The following is a 25,119-nucleotide window of genomic DNA, read 5'->3' as shown; positions in this document are numbered from 1 at the left end:
AATCGTCTTATCTATGAGCCTTCCAAATATAGCTCACACTACACGAACTGAGTATGTATCTTATCAAAAAATGAAACATACACCACTGTTTCCGAGTTTGTACCAATTCTAGCACAGGCAGTGCTCAAGGCATTCATAACAACTACAGAAAGAAGCAATGGAAGCATCACACAGTGGCATCCAGCTTCTTCCTAAAAAGCACTTATTTGTAAAAATGTAAACTTTCTATGTAAGTAAGTTGGTGTAAATTTGCTTTAACAAAGTCTAACTTGCTTTAGAGTAAGTACTGGTTGCATATGTTGGTATTTTAATTTCTGCCGGAGTCCAGCTCCAGCATGTCCAGGGTTTCCTAAAGGATGGACAGTGTCGACAAGAGAGTGAGAGAGCCTCAAGTTTTTTCTCATCTACAATCAGGCATCTCTGCACTGGCTGAGACTCAGCTTCATTTATGCTGAAGTGTATGGGAAACAGCACAGAACTGGCATTTGACTTAGACAATGATTTCTGATGACAAATTTCTTTGATATGTAAAAGTTTTCCAGAACCTACATTTGTAGAAAACTCATGTATACCCTTTATCAATAGTGATTGATGTATGTGATTTAGATGCTTATCAAATGGGAAAGGAAGGTATCTTACACATTTAAATACAAGACTGTTTTTAGCATAGCAAAGGCAGAAGTTAGTTCTTTGTGAGCAGGGATCAATAACCTTACTGCGTGAGGGAGAGGATAAGAAAAACAAGATTCTCAGGAAACACAAAGTCTGCTCCCATTATCACAAAAGAAGTTCCTATGATAAGATCCTGCACAGGGTGCAATCAGGTAGCTTAGAACAGAATAAAGAGAGAAGTCACTCCCGATAGCAATCAACAAGGTGCCTTGGGGGATGGTGCTCAAGCAAAAACAATTGAGTGGGGGTAGATACAGGTCATCATCTGATGGCAGGTCTTGCAAACCTGCCTTAAGCTCAGGAAGAGTATTCTCAACTTGTGAGTTCAGAATGTCTCCCAACATCTCCTCCTTTTTTATTTTTAAATGAATTTGGTGGAGCTCAACGTTTGCGCTCTAAACGCCTTGAGAGAGACAGAGCATGAGAGGGGGAGGGACAGAGAGTGAAGGAGACACAGAACCGGAAGCAGGCTCCAGGCTCTGAGCTAGCTGTCAGCCCAGAGCCTGACGCGGGGCTCGAACCCACGAACGTGAGATCTGACCAGAGCCGAAGTCGGAGGCCCAACCGACTGAGCCACCCAGGCGCCCCTCGATTAGTTATTTTAAAGAAACAGGGAACAAGGAACAAAATGAGCATTAACGCTTCAGCCACCATGCAAACATTTGTCAGGAGTGAAATTAGCCCCTGAGAGCAAAAGAGATTCTGTAACCCTTGCTGAAAGGAAGTTGCAATCTGTGCAGGAGAGATAAAGGTAGAAGATGCATTAATCGCCTGGATCTCTTCGTGAAGGGTCTGGACATCAATGCTAAACTCAGAATGGTTCCAAATACCAAGTAGATGATTATGGATATTCTCCCAAGTGTGGACGGTATCATTATTTTGGAGAGGAGTAACGCAGATCCAAGTATACTCCTTGTGATATAGATGGGCCAAATGAGATTTTATAAAATTTAATTCATTTCTGACAAACAGTAATGTCTCTTCTAACACATTAACCTTACTGTCCAATTTCCTGTCAATTATGTCCTGAGTGACCAATACAAAAGAGAATTTTCTGTCAACTGGTTAACAGTTGGGCTATAGGTACCTCCTGGACAAGGGAGACAGTGGAAGCAAATATAGACCGTTTGAAGGCAATTCATGCCATAATGCCCAATATGAAGGCTCCGATGATTTGCTCTGGATGTATGAGAGCATAATTGATCTCCTGAATGACCTGCAACCCATAATCCTCAGACTAAGGGATATTCAGTATTATAGCTTCTCTTACATGTAATAAAGTAACTTTCATCTATTTTCAATTTGACAGAATTCCATGTGTCATATTAGAATAGAGGAGGGCATAGGGTGCTTGAACACAGGCAGTGACTGCATAATTGGTAGGAACATTTGGGCCAGTCAGTAATACTAAGACCCATTGTAGCCACAAGCTGCCAAATGTTAGTTTGTTTAAAGAGACTGCCATCAATAGTAGTTAGCAGAGGAGGGACCCATCCATTAACGTGCCATCTTTAACTGACAAGGGCCTAGGTATAAGAGTATCTGACCAAGAGTATCTGGGTGAGTTTTTTGTCTTTTATTATTTAAAATGTTTTATTTCTTCTTGAGACAGAGAGAGACAGAGCATTAGATGGGAAGGGGCAGAGAGAGAGACACACACACAGAATCCTAAGCAGTTTCCAGGGTCTGAGCTCTCAACACAGAGCCCAACGCAGGGCTCAAACCCACGAACGTGAAATCATGACTTGAGCCGAAGTTGAAGGGTTAAACGACTGAGACACCCAGGCGCCCCAGGGGTGAGTTCTTAACAGAATACCTATAGTTAACAGAGGGCATGGGATTAGACCAATCATACATTGTTTAGTGTATATCATATAATAACCTATTCCCATAGGATACATAGCAGACCACCAGCGAGGATAACCTTTGTTAACATCAATGAGAGTCCAGATGTTGTCATTTGAGTTTTCGTTAAGAAGAGTCTGGAAAGGAGGTGGCTTGTTGCAGCACCTTACATTTTTAGGAATGTAATGTTAATGGTCCGAAATAGGGTCTCCACTTCCTAGAGCCAAAATATATATAGACCAAAATGCCTGTATTCCCTTACCTTCAACTGGAGAATCAGTAACAGGCCCTTAATAGAGACAGGAAGTCATCACTTAAGAGCATGATCATAAGAAAAACATATGAGAGAACTGGATTTTCTGATACAGGAAAAATCAGAATTAATTTGAGGCATCAAAAACTCATCATCTGTGCTGCCACCAAGTAGATCTAGATTGTTAGTAAAAACAGAAAGAAGCTAATTTGCCCATGTTACAAGCTTTAACATAGGAGGGTTTGGGATAGAAGCACAATGCTGTTGTTTAAGGGCATCGTCCCTATGGGCCTGAGAAGACAATAACGCACGAAGAGCTACAAACAGTGTAGCTGTGGCTCCCTGAGTTTCAAAGAGGGTAATAGCCTCATCTGTCAGGGATTTTAATTGTCCCCATAAAGGACAAGTGGAGCCCCGTATAGATCGGGCTAATTGGTGGCGGTGGAAGCAATGGGGACAATCTTTCTGCAAGGAGAGCTCACTCATGGTCTCAGTGAGCGTCCTTACTATTTGCGGGTCTGTAGGAAACAGACAGTTCAGGATTTGATGGTTTCTCCTCATTCTTTCCTGGGTCCGTGGCCCGGTATGGCAGAGGCGGCGGCGGAGTTGAGGGAGGAGTTGGAGGGTTCGACATAGTGTCCCACTAAATGATCTGGAAGCCACAGAGGGCGGTCTGCGTCCTGTGGATAGACACAAGCATGGCCTCGCCCCCAGGTTAGTACAACATGGGGGCCCTTCCATTGTCCAGAAATTAAATCTTTCCATCTTACCAAGGCATAATGGTTTCTCTAAAGCAGGATTCCAATGCTTACACATATTTTTACGGTTGGTAAGATCTATATTTACGTTATTAAAGACAAATAAAGCATGGGAGAAAATGTGATGTGGAGAGCTATCCTTAAATTCCCCTTCTTACAGTTTTTTAATTTGAGCCTTTAGGGTCTGATGTGCACGCTCAACAATTTCTTGTCTGTGGGGATTGTAAGGAATTCCTGTGGTATGAAAAATCTTGGAAGTTTGAGTAAGCCTTTTGAAAGCGATAGTAATGTAAGCTCGTGCATTGTCAATTTGATAGCTTTCAGAATGCCCAAATAGGAAAAGCTAAAGAAACAATGTTGAACTACATCTTTGTAAGCTTCGCCTATATGGGCAGAGGTGACGATATGAGAAAATTTATCAACACATACATGAAACCAACAGTTTTCCAAAACATGATATCTTTAGTACCGGTAGGAATAGTTACAGTAGGTGATTCTGGCATTAGTATCGTGCTTGTGGAGGAACAGAGGTCCAGTCCCACGCTGCCCAGGGCTGCCCTATAGAACTCGGACAGTGATTGAAATTGGCGAACCGTCTGTGAGGGCTGAGGGATGTTGCCCCAATTAGTGTCGAGGCTGGGGCTGGGCCTTCAATCTGTTCCCCTGGTCCTGAGATTTTTGGAGATTGGTCCCCAGTGGTTGGACATTTTTGTGAAATTTAGATTTCCAATCTTTGACCCAGTGAAAGCCCTCTTGAACGTAGGGCATATAGTTCTGGGCGCATTGTTATTACTGATCACATGAGAAACAGGTGCGCTTGGCAGGGAGGTAACTGCTTTTTACTTAGGGCGGTCTCTACCAAAATGTCCCACTTCCCCACAAGAATAGCAATTAGACTCAACGAAGGTTTTTTGCTCTTTGTACCTCCTGACTGCCCTAAGGACCTGACATATAGAGGGTCTGTTTCTCCCATTAAAGCTGCTGTGATAGCCAGGCCCTGGATAAAGGCTGGACTTACATCTGTGCACTGATTGACATGATCAGTTAAGGTGCCTGTTTTTCATATAGGCCATAAAAAGGACTGGCAGGCAGAACAGACATTTTCAAACACTAGAAGTTTAATGACAATGTCCATGGCCTCATCATTACTTATCACTCTTATCAGCTTGTATGACTCTAGATAAAAAATCCTCACAGCTTTCATCTGATCATTGTTGAATGTCTCCCAAGTTAGCAGAGCTGCCTGTTGCAATAGGCAAAGCTCTCCATGTATTACAGGCACAATCAGCGACCTGTTGTAAGGTGTCCTGGTCAAGATACATTGGAGCTTGAGCAGTGTCCAAATCACCCTCGCCCAGAAGTTTCCCAAGGGCAACATCTCTCCTATTCGTCCCTTTATTTACTGCTGCTCTTTCTCTAGCTAGCTCATCATATTCTGCTTTCCATAGCAGATATTGGCCTCCTGACAGGCATGCTTCTGCAACCTGAATCCAGTCCTAAGGCATCATCCAACGGGATATTGGGGCCTCTAGCAATGTGAGTGTATAGGGCGCAGGTGGCCCATATTCGGCACAGGCAGTTTTTAGTTCCTTAACAACGTTATAGGGAAGAGGTTCCCAAGAAGGGTCCTCATCAAATTCTCCCTTAAGAGCAACATGGAAGCAGCAAACAAAATGTGTACCTCCCTCTTTTTCCGCCTCTGAAATGGCAGCTCTGAGCCCTACTCCTTTTGAAAGTGGCATGGGAGGAAGAGGCTCAGATGGAGGCAAAGTCCCTGTCATCTGAATGGGGAAAGCCCAATTGTTTGATGTTAAACTTGAAACCTTGGTAGTGGTGGAGTGCAGGACAGTTCCTGAGTCCACCTTGTTATCATTTGGAGGGGCTGTGAGCTTGAAGACTCCAAAATTCTCTTTTGAGGGCTCTAACACCACCTATCTAAGGGTCAACACAGAAATAAATTCCACCGGGACCTTTTGAGGTCCTTGTGAAATACAACGTTGTCTAATATCGCCCTCAACCTCATTCCAGGTATCTAGGCTGAAAGTTTCTTCCTTAGGGAACCTCGGCACTGTTTTGAACAAAACGTAAAAATCAAGCAATTGGGTGAAGGCATATACCTTTATCCCTTTTCTTCGTTAGCATGTTCTGTATTATACTTATAAAGAGTCTCCCTTCCTTAGACTCTTTATGGCCCATAACATCTCACAAACAGTTCTGTGCTTACCCACCAACTAACCCTACTTATCTTATGTAGAAGAGTCAGTGGCACCCTATGGTGGAATCCTAACCATCCCGCCTAATGCAATGACAAATACTTAAAGAGAAAGTCTTACCTTCAGCTATCTGTTCAGGCACCACTTGCCAGAGTCGTGCTCCAACATCTCCAGGGGTCCCTGAAGGATGGATGGTGTCAGTGAGAGGGATGAAGAGAACGACGAGATTCTTTCTGATCACCAGACAGGCATCTCTGCTCTGACTGAGACTCAGCTTTATTTATGGTTAAGTGTATGGGGAACAGCACAGAAGTGGCATTTGCCTTGGACAATGATTTCTGACGACAAATTTCTTTGCTATGAAAAAATTTCCCAGAACATACATTTGCAGAAGCCTCGTGCATTACCTTTATCAATAGTGATTGATGTAGGTGCTTTAGATGCATATCATATGGGGAAGGAAGGTACCTTAGGCGTTTAAATTCAAGACAATGTTTATAGTGAAGCAGAGGTGGAACTTAGTTCTTCCTGAGCAAGGGTCAATAGTCTGTTGCCTAAGGAGGAACTATAAGAATAACAGAATTCTCAGAAAAAGCAATGTTAGCTCCCATAATCACAAAAGGAGTTCCTACAATTAAGTTTCTTCACAGGTGCAATCAGCATTTTAGGGCCAGAATAAGGGGACAAGTCACTTTGGATACCAATCAACAAGGTGCCTGTGGGGTTGGTGCTCAAGCCAAACAATTGAGTGGGGGTGGATATCAGTCATCAGTTGATAGCAGGAGGCCTTGCAAACCTGCCTTAACCTCACAAGTATTCTCAACTTGTGAGTTCAGAATGGCTCCCAAAAAGCACATATTAAAATTAATTATACCCAGGCAAAACTCATTTGCTAAATCTTTTGAAACAGAATGGCACAAATGTGTTCTAAGTTTTTAACTTTCTATTATTCCCTACAAGTATTTTGGTGTAATGTATCAATAGAGTGAATGATGTGCTGCTTTCTGCTTTGATGTCTAAAATCTTATTGACATTTGATGTTCAATTTAATACGTTTGTAAATCTATCTTCCCAGTTACTTTCCTATATGCACTGTCTGGTGTTTGCTAGAGTGTAATTTAAAATGATGGTCTTATCTCATTCATTACATGTCTAGGGTTTGCATCAAGGGAGCATTTTATGACACTGAGCAAAGATTGAATTCTACGTAAAGGGCAGGTCACTTTCTTTCCATTTCACAGTTTTCCTCCTATGTGATAGCTAAAATGTTGACTACATTGTGATGAGTGGGTGAGCCTGCCACACTGTTTATATCTGTATGATTATTCTCCACTAGGAATTCTCTGATGTATAGTAAGGGCTGAGGGCCACTTGCAGGTTCTGACATTCTTTTAATACTTTTAAGGTTTCTGTCTTATATGAATTCTGTGATGTTTGGTAAGATTTGATTGGTGGTGAAAGGCCTTGCCACATTCTTGACATTTGTAAGGTTTCTCTCCAGTATGAATTCTGTGATGTTGAGTAAGACTTGTGTGGTCTATAAAGGCTTTGCCACATTCTTCACATTTGTAAGGTTTCTCTCCAGTATGAATTCTGAAATGTTGACTAAGTTTTGAGTGCTGGCGAAAGGCCTTGCCACATTTTTCACATTTGTAAGGTTTCTCTCCAGTGTGAATTCTGAGATGTAGAGTAAGACTTGAGTGGTCTATAAAGGCCTTGCCACATTCTTCACATTCATAAGGTTTCTCTCCAGTATGAATTCTGTGATGTAGAGTAAGGTGTGACTGCTGGCGAAAGGCCTTGCCACATTTTTCACATTTGTAACGTTTCTCTCCAGTATGAATTCTGTGATGTACAGTAAGGCTTGAATGCGTTATAAAAAACTTGCCACATTCTTGACATCCATAAGGTTTCTCTCCAGTATGAATTCTCTGATGTACAGTAAGGACTGAGTGGTGGCTAAAGGCCTTGCCACATTGTTCACATTTGTAAGGTTTCTCTCCAGTATGAATTCTGAGATGTAGAGTAAGGCTTGAGTGTGTTATAAAGGATTTGCCACATTCTTGACATTTGTAAGGTTTCTCTCCAGTATGAACTCTGTGATGTTTAGTAAGCATTGAGTGCTGGCTAAAGGCCTTGCCACATTCTTGACATATGTATGGTTTCTCTCCAGTATGAATTCTGAGATGGAGTGTAAGGCTTGAGTTCCGGGTAAAAGTCTTGCCACACTCTTCACATTTGTAAGGTTTCTCTCCACTATGAACTCTGTGATGTTTAGTAAGTATTGAGTGCTGACTAAAGGCCTTGCCACATTGTTCACATTTGTAAGGTTTCTCTGCAGAATGAATTCTGAGATGTTGATTAAGGTGTGAGTGCTCGCAAAAGGCCTGGTCACATTGTTTACATTGGTAAGGTTTCTCTTCAGTGTCAACCCTGTGATGATAAGTGACATTTGAGTTCTCTTTAAAGGCTTGGGCACATTCTTGACATTGGTAAGGTTTCTCTCCAATATGCATGCTCTGATGTCTAGTAAGGCTGGAGTGCCTATTAAAGGCCTTGCCACATTGTTGACATTTGTCAAGTCTCTCTCTAATATGGATTTGTACATCTGTATTTAGTGACGAGCAGTCCTTAAAGGCTTTCCCACACGATTCACAGTTGTAGGACTTCTCTCCAGCATGCATTTGTTGATGTTTAGGTAGTGTTGAGTGCCAATGAAAGACTAGGCCACAGTCCTTACAAGTGTACCTTTTCTCTCCAGTACTAATTGTCTTATGTATGTTTAGTTTTGGTGACTGACTAAATGTGTTTTCAGACTTATTACATGTGGATGGGTTTTGTCCCAAACAACTTGTCTGATGATCTTCAACACTGGAGGACAGCTGCAGAGCGTTCCCACAGTCTCTATATTTATAAGGATTGTCTTTCAGATGCGCACTCCTCTGTTTGATACGTTTAGATTTTTGAGACAAGACTTCCTCACCTTTATTACATTCAACATGGTTTTCTGGCAAATGAGTATGCACACAGTTGTTAACGTTGGAGCCCTGGTTAAATTTCATCTCAGATTCACTGCAAACAGCAATTCTATGTCTATTCAAAATCGTCTCGTAATTTTGTTGGGTTGACCTCTTTCTGATATGCCCCTCAAGTTGATACCACTTAACACTTTCTTCTTCAGTATTAAATCTATGATTTTCAGAAATAATTGAGTGAAAGGTCAGTCCAAGGCCATTTTCAAATTGGGCCAAATACTTATTTTTAACACGAATGAGGTCACTTTCCTGATTTTCAAAATTTTCTCTCAACAAATATTTATGTGTCAATATTTGATCTGATTTTTTGGTTACTGAAACACACTTCTTGACAGAAGAAGCTAATTTGAAAGGGGAGGTTTTGCCAAATGCTTTATATTGTTCACCACTTCGGGCAGTGAGATTCTTCTTATGAGCAGATGTCTCTGTTTGGATACGGCCATCATGATATGTTTGATGCCCTTCACTCTCCCCATTGCTGACTGGGTCTATCAGTAAGTAGAAATTCTCACGGGTACTCTGTTCCCCAATTGACACTTTCTGAGGAGAAAGTTCTAAGCACGACGTGGGCAGGAAACTCTGGGTGCATGGTGAAGATACAGCTGAAAGATACCAAATAACAGGAAAGTAACATAATCCCATTAAGTACTCTCAGATGAACACACTGTATAGCTCTATTTTTAACCTTAAAAACAATCAGAAAACATCAGCCAAAAGTTTGAGAAGGGATCATTAGGAATCGCACCCTCCATGGACACAAAAGTTGCACACAACATATAGACCATATAGGCTAAAAGATAATTCTGTAGTACTGTCTAGCTACAGTGCAAACCATTTTCCACTACCTCAAATAATCAGGAAAAGTACCACACGAAACCAAAATTACCACAGAAGAAAACTTAAACATAAAACTGAAATCAACAAAACAGGATACAGTAAACTTAAGACTATATCAACCATAGAAAAAATCTTTCAGAAAAGATCAACAAAACTGCTAGTCCTTTCAACCAAGGAAGAATGAAAGAGAAGAGACCAACATTAGTTGCAGCAGTGCAGTGCAGGTAGGTGCATTATAATGGGTATGCTGAAATAAAAATGAGTAAAAGGGCAACAATGGATAATTATATGCCCATGACTTAATACCAGTAGATGAGAATGAAGTAAAAAAATAATATAACCACCTTTACTCCATCATGAAAAATAAAATCACTACTGCCAACAACTAAGTAAGTGAAAGGGCAATTGAAAAATAAACAAACAAAACTAGGAAAGAAACAAAAAACAAAGTAACTCCAAAGAAGGAAGAGCCCTATGTCCGATCATTTCACTTCATGAGAAAATACTTTGAGTCTCCTCGAGTATTCCCAAGGAGTGAAGAGAACGGAATATATGAAAACAGTCTCTGTGGTACCAGCATTAACAGGTAACGCAATCAAAGGAATACACTACTGTAAAAAAGGCCCAAAACTCCTAAGATAAGTATTTCGAATCACGGACAACATGGTGTACAGAAAACCCTAATGAATCCTTACTGTTTTTTGGAATCATTTTGGTCAATGCATGTATTATTTCTTCTATGTTTTTTACGACTTTCAATTGTCCTATTTTGTAATTCTATAAATGCTTCAGGTAAGGAAAACATTGACATAAATGACACAGAAAGGAAGTAGAAAAGGAAGACAGCTGAAATTTAGTAGTGGAAGAAATAACAATGCAACATTTGAAATTATTTTATTTAGAAAGAAAAATGAGAGGTAAATAAAACGGACACCAGAATAAAAAATAATATAACATTGAAAGTAATTGCCAGTTTAGGAGAAGAACAATACTGGCAAAACTTCAAGTACATATGCAATGATATACAGACAAGGCAAAAACTATGAAGGAAATCCACTGGGGTGGTTGGTTGCTCAGTTGGTTAGGCGTCTTAACTTCAGATCAGGTCTTGATCTCAGGGTTATTGTGTTTGACTCTATGACGGGCTCTGTGCTCACAGCTCAGGGACTGGACCCTGCTTAGGATTCCATGTCTCCCTCTCTCTCAGACACTCCCCTGACCGTACTCTGTCTCTCTCTCTCACAGTAAGAAAGAAATATTTAAAAAAAGATTTCCACTTAATGCCTGAAAATGCACAAGTTACTAAGATTGAAATAGGACTCTTAAACCCATGAATTCAGAAGTCTTCTTAGACCTATAAGAAAAATGAAAGTTGAATTCAAAATAAAAAATCTCTCGGCACAGAATGGCCCAAGATCACATGCATTCGTTGGTCAAGTCTGACATGTAAAAAAAATAACAACTACAGATAATCTTTTCAAAATCCTACAAATAGTGAAAGAGTGGAAACTTTTCAAAACTATCCTATGAGGCCAGCATTCCTCTGACATGAAACAGGATAAACACAATATAAAAACAAAATTACTGGTTGTCTGGAAGAAGTCTTCCCACTCTGGCTTTCTTTTGACATCCAGTTGCATGCTATGTGTTTTTCAGTTTCCCCATGGTCAATCTGCAGGTGTCTTTATGTCTAAATGAGTCTCCTAAAGGCAGCAAACAGTTTTGTTTCATTGCTTTTGTTTTTAGGATTTTGATATGCCTGCATTTGGATGTCTGTTCCCTTCCAGGATTATGAAAGATTTCTTCTATTATGTCTTGAAATAAATGTTCTGTGTCCTGTTCTTTCTTCTCACTTCCATAATATAAATATTATTACATTTGATGGAGTCTCTCAGTTCTCTACGTCAATACTATTGTACGATTCTTCTCTGGTCTTTTGCTTAGATTCATTATTTTTATTTATTTTCTTTGAACGACAAAGTCATTCTTCTCTTATTTCCATGTGCTGTCCACTGCTAAGCCTGTTTCCAGTATGTTTTTACTTAAAAAAAAAAAATAAAACCTGTTTATGTTTTGAGCGGGGAGTGAAAGCAGAAGAGGAGAGAGAAAGGGAGAGAAAATCCCTATCAGGCTTCAGGAAGTTACTACAGAGACCAAGATGGGGCTCTATCTTCCAAACTGCGACGTCATCACCTCAGGCAAATTCAAGAATTAGATGCTTCTTCGACTGACCCACCCAGATGTCCCTCAATGTCCTTCACTGCATTGTTCACCTCGATTCTTTTTTAAGTGTTTTAGCTCCCTGGTATGGTTCACACTATTCTTTTCTCAGCAGAGAGAGTATCCTTATGACTGTTGGCTGCCTTAAATTCTCCATCAAGCATGTTACTAATAACTGTTTCACTTAAATCTCTCTTCATGGCCATATCTTCTTCTTTGACTTTGGATGAATTCTTCCAGGTTGGCATTTTGTCTAAGGCTCTGCCTTCCTCTGTATGTTAGAAGACACAGTTATGTCTCCTGCCCGATCAAATAAGCCAGTGGCCTGCAGATGCACTCTGTGACTGCTATGGACAGTGTAGGATCCCTGGCCTAAACATGGTAAGTCATAACTAGGGACGCAGTGGTCTGCTCGTGAAGTGAGACCTGACATCAACTCCACCAGAACTAAGCCGACTGACTCCACCAGAAGCCTTCCAGAACTGGTCAATGAATTCAGTAACGTTGGAGGGCACAAAATCAATGTACAATTCGTTGCACTTTTATACACCAAAAATGAGGCGACAGAAATAGAAATCAAGAAGCCGATCCCATTCACTATTGCACAAAAAACCATAAAATACCTAGGAATAAACCTAACGAAAGATGTAAAAGACCTTTCATGAAATGTATAGAAAGCTTATGAAAGAAATTGAAGAAGATACAGAGAATGGAAAAACATTCCATGCTCATGGATCGGAACAATTAACATTGTTAAAATGTCATTATTATCCAAAGCAATCTACACATTCAAAGCAATCCCCATCAAAATTTTAGCAGAATTCTTCTCAAACCTAGAACAAACTATGGTAAAATTCATATGGAACCACAAAAATCCCCGAATAGCCAAAGTAATATTAAAGAAGAAAACCAAAATGGGAGGCATCACAATCCCAGACATTAGCCTTGACTACAAAGCTGTCAGCATCAAGACTGTATGGTATTGGCACAAAAACAGACACACAGACCAAGGGAACAAAAGAAAGAGCCCAGAACTAGACCCACAAGAGTATGGCCAATTAATCTTTGACAAAACAGGAAAGAGTATCCCAAGGAAAAAAGACAGCCTCTTTTTTTTTTTTTAATGTTTTATTTATTTTTGATATAGAGAGAGACAGAGCTGTCAGCACAGAGCCTGATGTGGGGCTCGAACGCACGAACGCGAGATCTGACCTGAGCCGAAGTCGGAGGCTTAACTGACTGAGCCACCCAGGTGCCCCAAAGACAGCCTCTTTAACTGATGTTGCTGGGAGAGCTGGACAGCAGCATGCTGAAGAATGAAACTAGATCATGTTCTTACACCATACACAAAAATAATCTCAAAATGGATGAAGGACCTGAATGTGAGACAGGAAACCATCAAAACCCTAGAGGGGAAAGCAGGAAATAGCCTCCTTTACCTCCATTGCAGCTATTTCCTATGTGACACATCCCCAAAGGCGAGGGAATCAAGAACAAAAATGAACTATTGGGACCTCATCAAGATAAAAAGCTTATGTACTGCAAAGGAAACAATAAAAAAAAACTAATAAGCAACCAACAGAATGGGAAAAGATAGTGGCAAATGGCATATCGGATAAAGGGCTAGTATCGAAAATCTACAAGGAGCTCACCAAACTCCACACTCAAAAAACGAATAATCCAGTGAAGACATGGGCAGAAGACATGAATAGACACTTCTCCAAAGAGGACATCCAGATGGGCAACTGGCACATTAAATGATGCATAGGGGCACACGTACCCCAATGTTCATAGCAGCACTTTCAACAATAGCCAAATCATGGACTGAGACTTTATTATAGGCTGTGAGTTCTAACTTCTAAATGCATAGTATTAATATGCAGGAATGCTAGCATACACATAAATACATTAAATTATTTAACCATTGAGCAACAGAACACACAGTGGAAATTTCAAATTTTAGTTAACACAAAAACATATGAAGTTCTGATGTGAAATAAAGTATTAGATTTTGTCATGTGTGGGAGGTGTTCTGTGATATTTTGAAATTTCTGAGCCGTGAATTTGTAAAAGTAAGATTACAGCCTCTGACTTTGGCAAGCATAAAGCAGAAAACATGTGATCTCTGTCTCCAGTGTTTCCAGGATTTCTGCATCGAACCCAAATATACCCACTACTATGCCTGCATACTTGTCACAAGAAGCAAAACAGAATTTAGAAATGGCTTAGCACAGCATTCCTCAAAATACAGAGATACCCATTGGGGCTCTCAAAGCAAAGGAGAAGCTCTCACATTATGGAGGTCCTCACTGTGGGGGCGGTGGACCTGCACTGGAGCTGAAAGAGTGTCCTTGGAGAATCAAAGAACATAACGTATCAGATAGCAGATGTCCCTCTGTGAGAGGGAAAGACTCAAAATGGGGCTTCACAAACGATTTTCCATTCAAGGACAGCTACTTGAACTACACTTCAAGTTCTATCTTCCCCCTTCACACTGGCACCTCACCTCGTCATCTGCTTCCTTCCCACCTACCTGGGTGTGAGGCTACTGTCTCCTGTCTCTTCACACCCCGCAGCTCCTTCTCGTGCTCCAAAAAGATGACCAGGTCTGGTTTTGATACAAGGAGACCTGCTTATCAGAAAGAAGGAGTGTAATTATTGCTGGACATTCGACCTTTCCATCCAGTATTGTCCTCAGTAGACAAGAGAGGACATGGGAGAATCCTAAAAAATGACATCCCAAATGCTGTTGCCACAGACGGAGCCTCTTCAGAACCTGCAGGAGGAGTTTTAAATACTCCCATCATGACCTCCCTTCCAAGAACACCAATACAATAAGCAGTAAAATTGGAGTTTGAGATATGGGCAGTACCATCCTAACCCCTCAGTGTTAAGTATTGCCATGAATCTGGGTGGACAGTCGGTTAAGCGCCAGCTTTGGCTCAGTTCATGATCTCATAGTTCGTAGGTTCAAGCCCCGCATCGGGCTCTGTGCTGACAGCTAGCTCGGAGCCTGGAGTCTGCTTTGGATTCTGTGTCTCCCTCTCTCCCTCTGACCCTCCCATGCTCAGGCTATCTCTCAAAAATAAATAAATAACATAAAGAATTTAAACATAAATACACATGCTCTGTGTCCCTCTCTCAAAAATAAATAAACATTAAAAAAATAAAAGAATTGCCATGAATCTACAGAAATTACAGTGGTACCTGAAAAAAGGGAAGTTGAAGTTGAAAAGGAATCCTCATGAGGTATTTCCCTACATCTACAAATCCCAACATTCTTCCCTTACTTCAGGGATCCGGATTCCAGTCATGCAAAGAGGAAGCTCCCAAGAAACAGTCTTCAAAGAAAGGAACAAAACCCCGAGTGTGATTTGGGAAATCTGGAAGGAGTGATCCTCACCCAAGAAGAGAAGGTGTCCATAGGTCTCCAGTATCACATCCGCGTACAGTTCCCGCTGACTGTGGTTCAGGCATTCCCATTCTTCCTGAGAGAATTCTAGAGCCACATCCTGGAAGGTCAGCCGTCCCTGCAATAAATACCACAGTGATCCAGTGGCCATTGGCAGTGTTCATAATGGTACCTACGATGAGAGAGGCAGTTACTGTCACCAGACTCCAAGAACTGACCTTCACTGCTCACCTGCTTGTACCCACTGACCAGGGTCCCTCATTTGACTTAACCTCCTTTTTCTCTCTTATCTTTTCCTTCTGGCAAAACACCCTATGGACACAGTCTCCTGTGATGGACACAGAAAACATTCAATAAAATGTAAACCCGGCCCTTGGGCAGGCCCACTTTGAGCTTAGCCCCTGACTCATCCCTGTACACATGGATGGTGGACTTGATTCATGCACTGAGGACAGTTACCTTAACCTCCTTATAATACCAAAATCTCCACCCAAGGAGGAGCACAAACCTCACTTACAAAAGACACAAAGTATGTATACAGGTGTTCTCCTCAGGCACATGTGCCACCTTATGTCCAGTTCTACATAAGATGACAAGGCTCCACTTCCTAATTATGCACTGCATCTGAAATAAAAGGAAAACATCACGCGCACACACACACACACACACACGCACACACACCCTTGATCTCCGAGTCTCTTATTTGGACGGTATTCCTTCTGATTTCCTTATTGGCTGGAAATCAATTTTCCTTTGTGTGGTGACAACCTCACTTGCTGTACTTTCATCTCAGACTCTATTATATTTCAGGATTTTCAGACACACAAATATGTCAATCATATGATTCTGATTTTCATTTTCTGAAACTATAAAGCAGTATATAAAAGGGTATTTCTGTGACTATAGTGTGGAGTAAAACAAAAACTTCTTTGCCTTTTTTTCCTCTTAATTTTCTATCATGTTTTGCTGTTTTCTCCTTTCTCCTTCTACCTGGTGATGAGACCCTTTCAGAGGCAAAACTTCAAGGGGACAAAAGATTCTTTCTACTCAAGAAAATTCCCATTTGTTACCAACTCTAAAGACAGCTGCTTTAGCCTTTCCTAATTCTGTTTTTTATTTAATTTTTTAATGTTTTTTATTTATTTTTGAGAAACAGAAAGAGACGGTGCAAGCAGGGGAGGGTCAGAGAGAGAGGGAGACACAGAATCTGAGGCAACCTCCAGGCTCTGAGTTAGCTGTCAGCACAGAGACACGGCTTAAACCCACAACCATGAGGTCATGACCTGAGCCAAAGTTGGACGCTTAACTGACTGAGCCACCCAGGCGCCCTGTCTAATTCCTTTTTTGACGTTCCAAATTATTATATCCATCTTGTGTAATTTTGCATTTTTTTTTTGTTGCAAAAAGGTAGTTTTATTATACCAGGAGGAGAGGATGTGTTGGCACCAGGTGTCACAATGGGGTTGTGAAGGGTGACTGGTCACATACGGGGCAGCTGGGAGAGAAAGGCAAAACGGGAGCCTCCAGAAGGACTCTCATATGCTTAAGAGGCTTCCTGAGATACAGGAGGCCTTGCATTTTTCATTTTCTTAATCGTGGTCTAAAGAAATACTGAAGAAGGAATGGTTCTCCTTGACTGAAATCTCAGGACCCGACCCCATTGGCAACAGGAATCTTGGACTCAATGCCTTCCCCTTTGGACCTGTCCTAAAGGGAATGTTTGCCATACACTCAGGACTTTATTTCAAAGTGACAAATCTGTGGGAAAGCCTGGTGGGAAGATGTAGAGAAATACTGGCTACAGGAGAGAAGAGCTCTATAGTCCTAACCTTGAATATCATGAAAACATGAGGCAGAAACATCAGAAATCCACATTTGTGATTTTGAAATCCACGGAAGTGGAGGGGGGAAGAGGACATGGCCTCCGAGCTGGCACACCAGGCTTACCTGAGAGCTGTCCATTTCTTCTTCTGTCCACTTGTCCTGTAGATTTCGTTCTCAGATGGAATTTGTGGAGAAATCACAGCTGCATCAGGAGAAAATGGCCTAAAAGGCCCCAAGAGAACTTCTCACCAGAAACGTGCTCACTGGCTGGCAGGACTTTCAAATACAGAAGTGCCCAGCTTCCTAGTTTAATGGAGTCGCGCTCCAGCCGGTCCAGGGGTCCCTGAAGGATGAATGGTGTCTGGGAGACAGCGATGAGAGGAGCTATGAGATTCGTTCTGATCACCAGGCAGGCGTCCTTGCTCTGAGACTCAGCTTTATTTATGGTTAAGTGTTTGGGGAAATGCACAGAAGAGGCATTTGCCTTAGACAAGGATGTCTGATGATTAATTTGGTTGATATATAAAAATTTCCCAGAAGACAGATTTGTAGAAGACTGATGCATAAACTTGAACAACAGTGATTGATGTAGGTGACTTAGATGCTTTTCACATGGGGAACGAAGGTATATTCAGAATTCAAATACAAGACAATGTTTTTAGCATAGCAAAGGCAGAAGTTAGTTCTTTGTGAACCGGGGTCAATAGCCTGTAAGCTTAAGAGGAACATTAAGACTAACAGGATTCTCAGGAAATGCAATATTTGCTCCTATAATCAGAAAAGAAGTTCCTACAGGAAGTTTCTTCACAAGATGCAATCAGCATTGTAGGGCCAGAAAAAAGGGACAAGTCACTCAGGATACAAATCAACAAAGTGCCTCAGGGGTCACTGCTCAAAAACAATTGAGTGGGAGTGGATATTGGTCATTATGTGACAGCAAGAAGCCTTGCAAACCTGCCTAAACCTCACACGGAGTAATCTCGACTTGTCAGTTCAGAATGGCTCCCAACAAACTTCACTTTTGTTTTTTGCTTTCTATGCAGTAAGTTTTCTGCGTAACCCTCTGTTTTCCTGTTTCCAGCTCTCAAACTTCACTTCTCTAAACTGCTGTAATTTTATTTATTTTATTACCTTTTTATATCCTTTTGGAGAGAGAGCAGGAGTAAGGGAGATGGTCAGAGGGAGGAGAGGAGAAAGAGGGGGCGGGTAGGAGGTGGAAGGGAGCAGAAAGGGGTGCAAAAGACAGAGGGAGACAGAGAAAGATAGAAACAGAGAGAGAGAGAGGGATTGATTCCCAAGCAGGCTCTGTGCCCAACACATGGCCCGATACCATGACCTGGGGTTCATGACCTTAGCTGAAATCAAAGGTCAGAGGCTCAACCAAACGAGCCATCCAGGAGCCCTTAACAATGCTTTCATTCTAACACATCCTATTGGATTCAGACAAATATTATGAAACAAATCATTTTTGAAGGCTATTGTTAACATGCTGTGAGGTCCAGAATGCCTCTTTCTCCATCCCCATCAGGTACTCCGAGAAGTACCTATTTATTTAATACAATCCTTGCAGTTGACCCACTGTATGAGATTCCTGGGGCTGCTGTAACACAGTGTAACCAACTGGGTGTCTTAAGACAAGACAAATCCACCCTGTTGGAGTTTCAGAAGCAAGAGATCAGAAATCAGTATGTGAGTATGGCCCCGCCTCCTAGGAGGTTTGGCAGAACCCTTCCCTGCCTTTTCCTAGCTCCCCCTGCTGCCTGGCAGTCCTACCCACCCCTGGATTTGAAGCTAGGACACTCCCATCCCTGCCTCTCTTGTCAAGTGGCTTTCTCTATGGGGGCCTCTCTGTCCATATTTCCCTCTGGTTATGAGGACCTCAGTCACACTGGATGAAGGACCCATCCTCCTGGCTGTACCTTAACCTGAGTCGTTCTGTAAGGGCCCTATGTCCAAATAAGGCCATACTCGTTCCACAGGTAGAGAGGTTAGGCTGTCACCACATCTTTCTGGGGGGACACAGTCCAAACTGTAACAACCATTATTTTGTATTTTTCAAAAGATGGGCTTTCTGGAATCTGGCCCCTGTCCCGTTACTAACACCAGGAGGACCTAGAGCAGAAGGCATTTCTATGTGTAAGGGCGAAAAAACCCAAATATCTAACAGTGAAAAGACAGTATAGTGGAGGTTTCCTTTCCTCTCGGCAGACTAAGTCAGACCAAGGTGGATCGACGACAACAAACCTGAGCACATGTGATACCCATTCCGGATCACGACCCTTCGTAGAATGAGCAAGTTTCAATGGTAAGGAATATGGCCCTGATCTCCCTTAACTCCAGCACCCTCTCTTGACAAAGCAGGTGATGAACTGTTCAGGAGTCACACCCCTCCACCCTTGACCTGCCCACGCCTAGAGAGAGGAGTTGAGATAAAGCAACTCAGAGTAAAGCTTGGGGAGAGGCCTGCCACTACCTGGCATCTACAAGGTGCTCTCTGGCACCCAGATCCTCAGGAAACAAAAGAGATGGAAGGAAATCTACACAAGATGTTCTGCGAGGGGCGAAGCCAAGAATTCGAAAACGTAGCAATTTTTCAGCCCCGTATTCTGTGCTCTCATTTTCTCTAATGGATGCTGACAGTGTAAAAGAAGTTAGAGTAAACCTGTGTCAATCAACACAGAGGACTATCCAGGAATTTACTGGCAACAAAGGCAATGCTGTACAATGACAGTATAAAATGACTCCCTATTAGGAGATCAAGATGAATTAAGGGAAACACAAACCAGCGTTGGTTTATAAACACAGGAAGGGCAGCGGTGTGGAATGGGGAGTAGCAGATTCCATGAGGCTCCAAAGGGGAGACCAGGGAAGAAGTGGGAGAAAATGCAGGCAGAGACAAAGGGCCGCACCCCACCTGTCAGCTTTCTAAGACTCATCCTGGTGAAAGAGTGGAAGAGGAGCACAAGAGGTTTCCTCTCATCACATCCACCGCACTAATCAAAGTAACACGAATAACAGGGTGAGTTCGACCAGGCTGCAGGAGGTTAGGCAGCTTCGTAGAAAAAACAGCATCTCTGTACACGGCAGATACACAGATTGTAAGGCACGGATGAGAGATCCAGTCCCCAGGTGTCTCCAGAAGTATTACAAACTAGAGATGGAGAATAAATCTTTCTTTTTATTTTAAGCATTAATTTATTTAGTTTGAGAGGCAAAGACCTCTCTCATGCACCCGAGCAGGGAAGTGACACAGGGAGAGAGAGAAAGAATCCCAAGCAGTCTCTGCTGACAAGCACAGAGCCTGAGGTGGGGCTTGATCTCAAGCGCTGTGAGATCATGACCTGAGCCAAAGTCAGATGCCCAAAAGAGCCACCTAGGTGCCCCAACAACAGTCCCTGATGAAATCCAAACATCCTCCTCTCCAGCACACACCAGACGTTCTGAGCAGGTAAAATGAACCTATTCCCACACTCCCGGAAACAAAACTGCACAACACTAAGAACAAAGAGTACACCTTACAAAGAACCAGTGATGAGAGTATTTCAACCCTAGAAGTAACAACTAGCAAGGCGGTATGATTCCATGGCCACAGCACAGATGCCAGAAGATAAAGGAGATAAGACATCAAAGGGCTGAGGGACAGAACTGCCAGCCTGGGACTCAGAACTCATCCAACGTGCATCCAAGAGTAAAGGCGTGTGTGGCTTCCTCAGCATGTACACTGAAACTGTGAGGGTTCCAAGATTAGCATGGCCCGTGTGCAAGGATGACATGCAAATTCGTGTAGTATTTCATGTTTTCTGTATTATGTTGCATGCATCACATTGAAAAAATTACCATGAAAAAAATTATCATAAAAAAGTGACAATGAAACAAGGATTTTTTAGGCAGGCATGGAGTCTGCCACCCATATATTCCCACTAAGACAGGAAGGAAAGGGATGCTGAACAGAGGGGATGGAGGAATCGGTACACGAGAAACTGCATAACATTAGTCAAAAAAACATGTTATCCAAACAAGAATATTAAATGACAATAAGCAGGAGATGAGGGAGGGGGAAATAGAAATTTTACGTATATTAGGGTCTTACGCAGTTTGGGAGAAGAATGGAAATATATATTAATTTGAGATTATAGAAAAAAGAAAACCTGCAGGTTAAAAATAAAACAAGGTGCCTGAGTGGCTCAGTCATCTAAACATCTGACTTTAGCTCAGGTCACGATCTCATAGTTCTTGGGTTCGATCCCCACATCGAGCTGTGTGCTGACAGCTCAGTCTCTCTCTCTGTCCCTGCCCTGCTAGCACTCTTTTTCTCTCTCTAAAATAAGTAAACATAAAAAAAACAAAAAGAAAAAAAAGACAAGGAGGTTGAAGATGCTGAACTAAGAAAACATTTCAACTTCCTGATATGTCCAAATATACTGAGAGAGATGGTAAAGATAACGGTTCTAAAAAGAAGATATCTTCAGAGATTATTTTGAAAAAGTTTGGAAGAAAGGCAGCTGTGTGTTATATGGACCAGAGGACAGGGACAGGGAGGCTATACATTCTATACTTCATTTTAAAGACAGAGGAGGGGGCCTGGTTGGCTCAGTTGGTTAACTGTCTGACATCGACTCAGGTCATGATTTTGCGGTTTGTGGGTTCCAGCCCCGTGTCAGGCTCTGTGCTGACAGCTAGCTCAGAGCCTGGAACCTGTCTTTGGATTCTGTGTCTCCCCCTCTCTCTGACCCTCCCCTGCTCACGCTGTCTCTCTCTCAAAAATAAAACATTAAAAAATAAATAGATAAAAAATAAAGACAGGAAAAAAAAAAAGGTTACCTCTTCTGACACTCCGCACTCCAGAATAGCACCACCATCCGAGAAAGGAACAAGCCTCCCCTCCTCATCACACGAAAACACATCCTGCGAAGTGGAAGACCTAACTGTGTGGTGGCAACGCTGCAGTTAATCTCCCCTCATAATTCTGGTGCTTTAGTGACCGCATGGAATGACGCCACCTCCACAAATTCACTCTGAGGTCTGCGTCACCCCTTACTCTAGCTACACAGCAGAAACTAGATGTTTGCTAGAATCCCTGGATTTTGTGAAACTTCAGAAAAGAACGTGCAGCAGGTCAGACAGAAAAAACTTTTCAAAAGGAAACTTATTTTCAACAACGTTATTCGGAATGGAGCAGAGCTAAAGTCCCAGCACTGTCCTTATATACCCAAGTACTATCTCTTTAAGAAGCTTTATTCTGAAACTCAACATCTCTTGTTAAAAGACTGAAAAATGATGTAAAAACAAATGTTATTTTGGTCCAACTCTTTTTACCATGTCATGGAAATAAAGGAAATAATTTCTCACTATTGAATTCACATGTATCCTGTCTAAAAATACAGATTTAAAAAAACAAAAACAAAGGAACAAGAACTTACCTGTTAGTCCAGGACTACAGGAGCAAAAATTCTTCCTCCCACCGTTCCACATGACCACCCGGAACCACGTGGATTCAAGACTGTGATTCTGGGTGAGGGAGCAGCAGGCAGGCAGACAGGCCACAAGCCCCCCAGCCCCCAGGGATTCTGTGTGACACTCCTGGGACACTCCCACCTGCCCAAAAACAAAGGAAAGGGGGGAATAAAAGGTTACCTGAGAGAGATCAGAGTCCGGTAGGACCAGAGCCTCCACACCCCTCCCAGGTGATGGGGGCAACAAAGGCAGAGAAATGGCAGCTGGAAAGTTTCCTTAAACCCTGCAGCCCAGTGACAGAAGCTTGAGGGGGACAGACTAAAACGTTTCTCCAGCAACTCCTTACTCTCTTAATGCTAATGCTTTCTTTGCTAGAGGGAAAACCTCCTTAGCCTGACAATAGCTGGGCCCCAGGATCCTGTGAGTCTTCTTTAGCACAAGAAAACCTAACAGAAACTTCCCCTGGACTTCACCTCCCCCAAACCCCATCAGGTATAACCAATCTCTTCTCATGGACCATGGGCAGCTCTTCCTGCCCAAGGTCTGGTCCCCAGGCTTCAGTAAAATCACCTTTCTGCACCAAAGACGTCTTCAAGAATTCTTTCTCGGTCATAGGCTGCGGACTCTGCAAACCCCAATGACCCCCGCTCCCCGCAAAAAAAATCTCATCAATATTTCTTACTGGTGTTTTGTTGTGATAATGATGCTTCATAGAAAAGTCTGAATTTATGAATTTATGATAGCTTGACATGATTCACCACAAGCTTCTGTCCCATCAAAATAATTCTATTCTTAGGGCCAAGTTGTTTTTCTTTTTTAAGATTTTATTTCTAAGTAATCTCACACCCAACGTGGAGCTTGAACTCACAGCCCCTAAATCCGGAGCGCATGCTCCAACTTCTGAGTCAGTCTGGCGCCCAGGGGCCAACTTATCTGAACACACAGAAAATATTTTCTGAAAGGAAAACCTACCTTAAAAATACTAATAACTTTTCTGGAAGGGTTACTGCATGCCAGGCAGTGAGCAAAGTGCTCTTGCAAGTATTACCTTGTTTACTTCTTACAGGAATGCCATAGTAGGTCCTATTATTACCGCTATTTTACAGTAACAAATGTGAATCTTAGAGGGGACAGGAATTTACCCAATGTGACACAGCCACAATGTGTCAGAGCCAAGACCAATCCCAGGCCACCTGACCTGGCATCCACATCCGCTGCCCACCGAAAGAGTGATGCCTAGTTTTAGATATTTGTTTAAAGAGAAAACTTCTCTGCTCATCAAAAAACGAAAAAAATTAAGTCAAAAACATTTATGAGCAAATCCATTCTTTCACATTAATAAGTTACTAAAGCTCCCATTGACTTTTTTTTTTTTTAACATTTACTTTGGGGTAGGGTCACCTGTGTGGCTTAGTGGGTTAAGCACCAACTTCAGCTCAGATTATGATATCATGGTTTGGGAGTTCAAGCCCTGCATCAGGCTCTGTGCTAACACCTCAGGGCCTGAACCCTGCTTCAGATTCTGTGATGCTCTCTTTCTCTCTCTCTGCCTTCCCCTTCTCTCTCTCTCTAAAAAATAAAACATTTAAAAAAATTATTTGGGGGAAAAGCTCAAGTGGGGGAGGGGCGGACAGCAGGGACAACAGAGGGGGACAGGATCTGAAGCAGGCTCTGCAGTGACAGGCTGAAAGGGACCCAGATGTGGGGCTGTACTTAGAAATTGTGAGATCATGACCTGAGCCAACGGTGGAGCCTCAACCAATTGAGCCACCCAGGGGCCGCCTAACTAAGTAAAGATTTTGGCTGAATTATTTTTATTTTTCTGAAAGAAAATTAAGCCTCTGCATTGGCTCTGTACACATGGCAAGGTGTGATTAGTCTACTGTGGTTCTAATGAGTCTTGATAGATGTTCAAATTTCTCATTCCAATCATAGGAGAATTCGACTTTCTCCATGATGAAGTCTGACTGAATGGTTATTTCCAGTTTTCCTCCTGTATATGAAAAATGAGGTACAATAGTAAACGCAAAATAAAATGTTATATTTGCCATAACGTCAGTACTCTCCATGATTGTGGTCTTCTTACAATAAACATTTACGAGTGTTCAGTGAACATTGCTTTGAGAAATGAAGGGACAAATACTAACGTTCACTTCAAAAATTCTTGTTTTGAGAAATGGGCTTGTAGACAATTTGGTTTTCTATTACCAAAAACATCCTCTGACTGCTCTGCTTAAGCACTGCTTACAACACGAACATTTAACCCAAAAACATGACTAAGCACACTAACAATAAAAATGGACAGGAGTGTGTGTATCATATTCTTTTCTTCCTCCATAAAATTAAGATAATTAACGTCAAGCTTACGCTCTTGATGAAGAAATAATACCTTGATTGAGACTCACTCCGTGGAGCAAGTTCAAAGGGTAAAAAAAGAGAGAAAACACTCCGGGTTTTAAGCACAAGATTGCGGTGAAGTCCAGAGACAAAAAATCAACGTAGCCAACGACAGCAACTCTCTCACGAGTACGCCTGAACGACGTCACGGGAGTCGGGGCTGCTGGGCGGGGAGACGCACCTGGCGAGGCGGGAGGCG

At 42.1% G+C, this 25,119-nt stretch overlaps 1 protein-coding gene and 1 pseudogene across 1 annotated transcript in view; one reads left to right on the top strand and one right to left on the bottom strand.

Moving 5' to 3' along the window:
* Window positions 1-6,540: 6,540 nt before the first annotated feature.
* The window catches only part of LOC115295647 (zinc finger protein 665-like), a 114,016-nt gene continuing 95,437 nt past the window's right edge, over window positions 6,541-25,119 (bottom strand). The window contains 6 exon segments of the mRNA XM_029943749.1: window positions 6,541-9,378; window positions 14,367-14,462; window positions 15,237-15,363; window positions 17,193-17,430; window positions 21,891-21,974; window positions 22,490-22,664. Of these exon segments, the coding sequence (XP_029799609.1) occupies window positions 6,977-9,378; window positions 14,367-14,462; window positions 15,237-15,363; window positions 17,193-17,207 (2,640 nt within the window). The 5' untranslated portion in view covers window positions 17,208-17,430; window positions 21,891-21,974; window positions 22,490-22,664 and the 3' untranslated portion in view covers window positions 6,541-6,976.
* Window positions 20,770-20,870, top strand: LOC115297312 (annotated as a pseudogene).

This window comes from Suricata suricatta, chromosome 7, assembly GCF_006229205.1.
Source record: "Suricata suricatta isolate VVHF042 chromosome 7, meerkat_22Aug2017_6uvM2_HiC, whole genome shotgun sequence".
NCBI classification, from domain to species: domain Eukaryota; kingdom Metazoa; phylum Chordata; class Mammalia; order Carnivora; family Herpestidae; genus Suricata; species Suricata suricatta.
Note: the sequence above shows the minus strand (reverse complement) of the source record. Positions and strands in the feature narration are given on the sequence as shown.